The sequence below is a fragment of the Salminus brasiliensis genome, chromosome 19, assembly GCF_030463535.1.
Source record: "Salminus brasiliensis chromosome 19, fSalBra1.hap2, whole genome shotgun sequence".
Taxonomy (NCBI): Eukaryota; Metazoa; Chordata; class Actinopteri; order Characiformes; family Bryconidae; genus Salminus; species Salminus brasiliensis.
In genome coordinates this window covers 17,075,125-17,082,923 of record NC_132896.1, presented here as the reverse complement: position 1 = coordinate 17,082,923, position 7,799 = coordinate 17,075,125, and the positions used below count along the sequence as shown (strand labels likewise).

Genomic DNA, 7,799 nt, shown 5'->3' with positions numbered 1-7,799 from the left:
CTGCTAAATTTTGAAAGCCTGGTAAAAAAAATGCCTGCAGCTGAGTGACAATTCATAGAGTGGGCACACACACCAGGCAATGAAGCAACACCAGGTATACAGATTAGCCAGTGTCAAGAGTCACTGTGCAATGGTGTTCTGGGGAGGAAGCATGAAAAACAGAGAAGAGATGCAACTTGACAGGCTGGTCAGACATGCTGGGTCAGTGGTTGGTGTAGAACTGGACTCTGTGGTTAAAGTGGCAGAGAGGAGGACACTGCACAAACTGCTCTCCATCATGGACAATGATGGTCACCCACTGCACACCATCATTATGGACCAAAGGACCATCAGGATCTTAAACTCTTCCCAGTGGGGCCGGAAGAGGGAGGATGGAGAATTAGGACTGATTCTCTTATGTTTAATCATAGGTTTAATCTACGCTACACTACTGAATACTCTGTACATCTGCACTTCTGGACACTACAGATACTTTACTTAAATACCAATATATGCACATATTTATTCAGCTTTGTCATTTGTCTGCTTCACTACTTACTCTTTATAAATGCACTGCCTTTCATCTCTGGTTGGTTTCAAATGCATATTTTTTACATTATTGTTATTATTGTAATTCATGTATTGTCATACTGTATTGTGTAATTGCACCTGGCTGCTAAATTTCCTTCGGCATCAATACAGTATCTATCTATCTATCTATCTATCTATCTATCTATCTATCTATCTGTCTGTCTGTCTGTCTGTCTATCTATGTATCTATCTATCTGTCTGTCTATCTATCTATCTATGTATGTATGTATGTATGTATGTATGTATGTATGTGTCTATCTATCTATCTATCTATCTATCTATGTATGTATGTATGTATGTATGTGTCTATCTATCTATCTATCTATCTATCTGTCTGTCTGTCTGTCTGTCTGTCTTTCTATGTGTCTGTCTATCTATCTATCTATGTGTCTATCTATGTCTGTCTATCTATTAATCTTTGATAAGAGCACCACCTGCTGGACTACATTGAAATGCATGTCTCAAAAAGGCAAGTCCCTTACAAAAGCCAATATCTATTAGTTAAACAATTTTGTAGAAACCTTAATATTTCAGTGACACTTTCTTACCCTGTCCCGAGTCAATCCATATTAGCCTTAGATTCCATAATAGTTACCCATGTTCACTACTTACTTTTTGACAATATTGAAACTTTTAGTTACTCAAATGATTTGCTTAAATAAGCTAGAAGAGCTTGTAACAATAGGAGAGAGGGGGAGGGGGGGGGTAACGATGTGAATACTTTACTTTTTTGTGTTTTAGTGCAGTCAACATTTGAAGTCAATTTTCCAGACCCAGACTAAACTCTAGTCTCAGTCTAGACTAAAACAACTCCCAGTGGTGATTCACCATTGAGTGCTGCATTTTGCACTGTACATTGTGATACCACACTGGGTCCCTATCGTCAAAATGTTTTCCCCAATGGTTCCTCCTTTTAACCAGCGTTATTTTGTTCAGAAACAGCACAGACGTGTGTGTGTTTTCTAAAGTTTGGAAATCTGACTGTCCGTTACGGCTTTTCGCCAGTAGGTGGCAGGCGCGACCTTAAAATAACCTCGATCAAACAAGCCTGCGCTGCTCCTTTTGGCCAATCTTGATGGAAGGAGGATCTATTCGGTTGACCAAACCGATTCTTTCGAACGAGCGGGGTTAAAGGACAGAGGAACCGATTCAACTATTCACTGATTCACAAGTTTTTACAGCTTCAACCTACAACTCAGACGTGCTCTGCTTTGATTCAGTTTTGTTCAGTGAATCGGTTCTTCCGATTTAAGGGAAAAGAAACGGTTTAAATGAACCGAATGAACGATGAGTTACAGTCGGACCTCTCGGACTTTGCTGGTTGGCAAACACGAAGTGTCAACAGCTCAGAATGAAAGTGAACTACCGATTAACTAAAATGTCAATAAGAGTACAGCACTTCCGCCAATTTCCACCATTTCATTTCATGTTAAGGGCATTACAAGCGGGGGTCATTAGGAGACTGTTTGTGTGAATCACCCCCCCCCCCCCCCCACCCCCTCCGAGCAGGTTGGCAGTCATGCGTAGACTCTATGAGTAAAACGTCCACAAACGTCCACTGGACTACACCGCCCAACACTTGTGGCCAAAACTTTGACAGCATGAAGTCTAGGCAGACAGCGGGGACTAACAGCGGCGGATAACCTCTCTCGACCCTCTCTCCCTCTCTCTATTTCTCTTTGGGGGACTTACACGGCTATTAAGCGGCCACGGCGCATCTCGTGCCCCGTCTCGTGCCAGCGCGACTGGGACGTTGGTCAGACCTAAAAGAAGCACGAGCGACCCCAAAAACAGCGTCTGTGCGAAACAGTGCGAAAGCTCGGAGACGTGGAGCACTCGCACTGAATTCGTGGACAGTTTAGCAAACTGTCCACCTACAGTTGTTCGCCATGGTCCACAAGTACGGTAAGTTCATTTCACACAGTGAACTGGGAGTTAGGCAAACTGTGGCTGACTGTAGCTGACTGTATACTTCTGACAAGCTTAGCTAGCTATTAATTATCTAGCGCACATGAGGCGAGTTGTGTTGCTCGTCCGAACTGCTCGGGTTTCAGCTGAAGGTTGTAGTTTGGTTATTATGAAAACTTTTATCTAAACTCAGCTGAATGTTAACATGTGTGGCTTTGCATAGTCTGGAAATTCCCTCGGGAAGCAGGAAGTATTTTTCCTTGAACTGTTGACAACTTTCTCCTCAAATCATTGCGCACTTCGAGCACTCAGACCTACTGAAGGAGAGGCTTCTTGGGGATGAAGCAGTAGACCTAGGAGGAAGAAGAAGAGGAGAGCTGGGTGTTCCCCTTTCTCCTCTCGCTGTGCTGAAACCGTTACTCTCCTCGTCTTCTAGTAGAACTCAGTATTTGCTTTGTGGGTTGAGGAGAAGCTTGATCCTAATGAAAGATCCTGTGCACATTGCAGATCACAAATCAGGACATGTCGTGCTGCCAGTATGACTTTATAGATCTATAGATCTGATACTTTTGCTACTTAAAAAAAAATCCAGTTGAGTTGATCCAGTTGAGTTGTCTCTAAAACAAGTTTCTGCTAAAGGCTGCATTAGAGATCTTGAGTTTTGCTAGTATTGAGTTAGTATTGAGCTTGAGTTAGGACTTAGTAGTATCGCTGGTGTGATGTTAGGCTAAAAAGGCTTTCCATTTCTCTTTGAGGAGAAGCTCTCTAAGATACTATGAAAGATCCTGTGCACATTTGGGAAATCTAAAAGAAGGATATGTCATGTTGCTAGTATGACTTGTCAGCATGGCTTTATAGATCTACAGATCTGACCTAATTACTAGTGGAAAAACCTAGTCTCTAAAATAAGTTTCTGCTAATAAAAGCTGCTTTGGAGATCTTGAATTTGAGTTTTTACTACTAGGAGTAGGAGTAGAAGTATCGCTGGTGAGATGTTAGACTAAAATGGCTTGCCATGTGTTATGTGGTTTGAGGAGAAACTCTTTGAGATACTATGAAAGACCCTGTCAACACATTTGGAACATTTAAAATGCCCATTGGACTGAGCATTTTTAGGATCCGTTCTGGTGTCTGAGTTAAACCACAATATTTTTCCATACCACACCTAGAATTTCATATGAGGGCAGTACTAGAACCATTCTTTAGATTTCAGTATTTTCCTGAATGGTTGTTCTGGCTTCGTCAGCGCACTGTGAAAGTGATGCTATGTGATTTAATTATGCCATACTATTTTCCTTACATATTTGAGGTCATCAGTACTTCAACAACAATGAACAATGTATGGATGGATGGATCATTACAAAAAAAGCATGATTGTCCTGGTTAGATGGATTCAGATCCGTTCATTCTGTGAAACATTGGATAGAAAAACATTATATTAATAGTATTTGGTAGTATTTATTTATTTTATGTATGAAGTGTAATAGTTTTACAGTATGATGCACTTTGCCATCATGCGCCCTGTTTGTCCACCCCCTATTTCCCTCCCCCATATTAGATGAGATTAGCAGGGTCAGATCAAACACTAACATATTATCATTAGTAATAATAATAATACAATCAAATCACATTTATTGTTATATCAAATGACGCAGGTGGGAAGGTGAGTGGAAAAATGTCCCTTAATGGTAGTAAAAGAACACAGATATTTACAATGTATAAATAGAAACACTGAATATACAGTATTAGAGATAGGCAATATGACAATATTTTATCAGATTGTGATAAATCTTGGTATCATGGTACACATAACAGTGCTTTTAGTGTATCGTGGACATCGTCAGTGTTTAAAGAGTGTGGGTGGGGAGATGTTTGACTGAGCAGTGGAACAGTTCCATAAGTGCAGGGTGCAGAGTGTGTATTTTCATAGTACTTTCCCAACTACTGGTTCCTTTTTGTGTAGTATATCATGATGTGTACAGAGTGTTGTGAAAATGTCTTCAAATATTTCTGTATAGTTTTGCTGTTTCACCTTCCCCTACTGTGAACTATAATAGACACTCTAAACCTTCTAAAGTAGCCTAAGTGCAGGTTACTTAGCATATGCTGGCTACGTTTCCATAATAGCAATGGTAGAAATGCCTTCATACATAAACAGCATTTGAAGTTATACAAGCAATGCATCTTTTGTTTCTATATTTATAGATACTGAGAGAGCTGTTGGACTGCTAAAGCAGTATCAGGCTAGTCTGACCAGCCCAGAGGAGCAGGCTCTGAGGACCAGTGTGGGAAAGGTTTCTGCTATCTTTGGCAGCCAGCTGTTTAAGGCTCTCTTAGGTAAGATTTGTTTCTGTGTGAATCATGTCTCAGGACACATTTTTGTAGGGTTCATCCATTTTTTTAAGAACTGGCAATCCACTGGCACACTCCATGAAAAAAACTCTGTTTTAAACTTGTTAAATCTATTTTTAAGCTGTCATGTCCTTACAAGAATTGTTTTTACACAAACCACTGTGCACAGATAGAGGTCATGTAACGTGTATTTTTATGAATCCTAACAAAATTTATAGTTATCGAATTAGATTGAATGAAAGGCCTCTTTCAGCATTACTTCAAAATATGCTCTGTGCACAGTTCACTGCTTGTTGTAATTTCTTAACTAGAATGACTAAGAAAGGGAAGCAAGGTCATGCAGAACTATAAATATGTGGTTAATATAAGGTTAAAAGCAACATTTTGTGATTTAGCAGACATATTGGCAAAGACAGTTCAACTTGAGCAACTTGTGGTTAGGTGGCAGTGTACACTCAAAAACATAAGTCAATGTGTGAATTTAATTTCATTCTGCTACACATTTCCATTCAACAAAATATAAGAGAGTTAGGATACCTGGACTTTTGTTGTGGATATTGTGATTAAATGTTTATTTTATAGGTAATTATTTCTTCCTTCACTGTGATTTACTTTCATGCAGTCTTGTTCACGTTTATTCTTTATTACAAGTTTATTCGTATTAATTAAAAATAAGTCATTATTTAAATAAAACAACCCTGTTGATAATTTTTTAAATGTAGCTGTAAGCAGTTTTACATTTTTAAACTGTGCTTTACACTTTAATCATGCAGCAAAAGAATTGTAGCCATTCATTTGCTTTATCCCAAACCATTGTGTTACCTTACAAGTGTTTACACTGTGTCAAAAAGGCCAAAAGTCATTTTTAGCAGCACTAAATCTCCTTTTTTATTGCTGTCAAGACAAGTTTTTAAAAGTGTTGCATGCTGAGTGTTAAAAATAAAGTGCTAGAAAAGATCAGTTTGCATCGTCCTACTATTTTGCTTTTCGATCTATTTATTCATTATTTATTCTTTTATGGTGTATCTTTAAAAAAAAAGCCTTACCCTGAACTATATAGTGATAAAATATCTGTAATAAATTATATCATGTTACTATATAATTAGTTTCCGTCCTGTGTTGTTTGTAAGTCATATGGTTTTGCTTTGCAAAGAAAAAAAAAAGCTCTCTCCATCAACATTTGGCTGAGAGGTTATCTTAATTGCCAGACCCATAGTGAGGGCGGCCTGTAAGGCAGCTACCACTGCACCACTGCAGCAGAAGGATACTGTCAGGAGAGTTGTGGCCTAGGCAAGGTGCTAGTTCAGTTTGGGTTGCTATGAGCTTGTAGTGATGACAGGGACAGGATTCCCTTGTTGTAAGTCTCAGGTGTTATCTACACCTTTTGGACATAACACACAACGCTTACTTCGTACCACAGTGTTGTCAGAGAAAATTGTATTGAAGAGAAAAATGCTGAACCAGGCATAGTTACCTTGGTGCTCCTCTTATTTGACTTTTAATGCCTTAAAGCTTGTGTAATGCAGTGCAGGTACTGGAAAGACATGACCACTTGTTAATGTTTTTTTTTTTAGCTTTCCAGCGATGTGATATGTTTAACAGATGTTGCTCTATATTGTTCTATCTGTGTTTAAATCAGGGATTTCGAAACCACACACGAGATTTCCTGAGCGAAACTAGCAAAATAAGTGGATAAAGATTCCACACATTCCGGAAAGAGCCTGGATTATTAGCGGAATGCGCAAGGCTGACGTTTACTGTAGATAGACTGAAAACAAACCGTGCCTTCACACCTTAGTCCCATCTTTTCTCAGGCTGGGTATGTGTTTTTTTTTAGCATACTGTGCTGTGGAGAAGAGCATAAGCTGTCTCTCAAGTGTAGAAGAGAATGGGGTCAAGTAAGGCCCAGCTGTGAGAAACATGTGGTTTTAATCAGCGCAAACTCTGGGGTGGTGCCCAGTGTTAAGAGAACGAATGGGAACATTATATTTCCACTAGCAGTATTTCTCTTTTATTTGTTCTGGATGCACACACCATGCAGCTAGGCCTCCTGTTATACACAGCGGCGGAGTGCTACTCGTCAACGTTCATGAAGCCTATTTCCTTAATTTCGTCTTGTTTGCATCTCCAGCTGATGCTTGCGGTTTCAAAAGATGCACAGCCTGAAAGTCCTATGAATTGTTAACACGTTTTAGACTTTCACCACCATGTCTTTGGTAAGAAGGAGTAATTATTGTTGAATGTGAAATATTAGAATACTATTTTACAAATATGATTTTATTATATTCTCATTTTTTCATGCTTCTTTATTGATTATTAAGAGGGTATAGCTGCATGTTTTACTGCCTTTTTCTACAGTGACTTTGTAATTATGGTAAAGGTACGGCAGAACTTCACCAGGGCTTGTAACAAGCCGACCTCTGTGCTCTGTAAGGGGGGGAGAGTGGATAGAAAGCTTGATTGGATGTCTGCATGATTGCACAATTTTGAACAAAGGTTTCCTTAACAGCAGACTCATCCCCCTGTTCCCAAACACACAAAAACACAGGGGAACATGTAGCTCCCACAAAAGAGGTGCTGTGGCGACCTCTATCACACAATTGATGGTTAGAACAGCATTTTAGGCCGTATACCACACATACTTACATCATTTGTTTCTACAGAACATTCCTTAGCTTTAACTTAAAATATTAAGGGTGTTATATAAAAACCTTTTCATGGTTCTCTAAAAAAGGGCGACAATATTGTCACAAAAAACTTTTTTCAGTGGTATTTACTAGTATATAAGTAAAACATGATTATTTGCCTAAATGAATATATTGAACAAAAGCACAAATGTCATGGCACATTTAATATGTTATGTTGAACTTTTTAGTGTATTAAATGCAGCAATGAGGGTGAAATGAGGGTGTGCTCTAAAATTTGCAGAACATTTTAATATTCCTAAATGTGCAATAAGCCTTTCTGCA

The 7,799-nt window shown here is 39.0% G+C and overlaps 1 protein-coding gene across 1 annotated transcript in view; it reads left to right on the top strand.

Moving 5' to 3' along the window:
• Positions 1-2,128: 2,128 nt before the first annotated feature.
• Positions 2,129-7,799, top strand: part of dlg3 (discs, large homolog 3 (Drosophila)) — a 96,085-nt gene continuing 90,414 nt past the window's right edge. The window contains exons 1-2 of the mRNA XM_072664095.1: positions 2,129-2,475; positions 4,684-4,815. Coding sequence (XP_072520196.1) covers positions 2,460-2,475; positions 4,684-4,815 — 148 coding nt within the window. The 5' untranslated portion in view covers positions 2,129-2,459. The remainder of the gene's footprint in view (positions 2,476-4,683; positions 4,816-7,799) is intronic.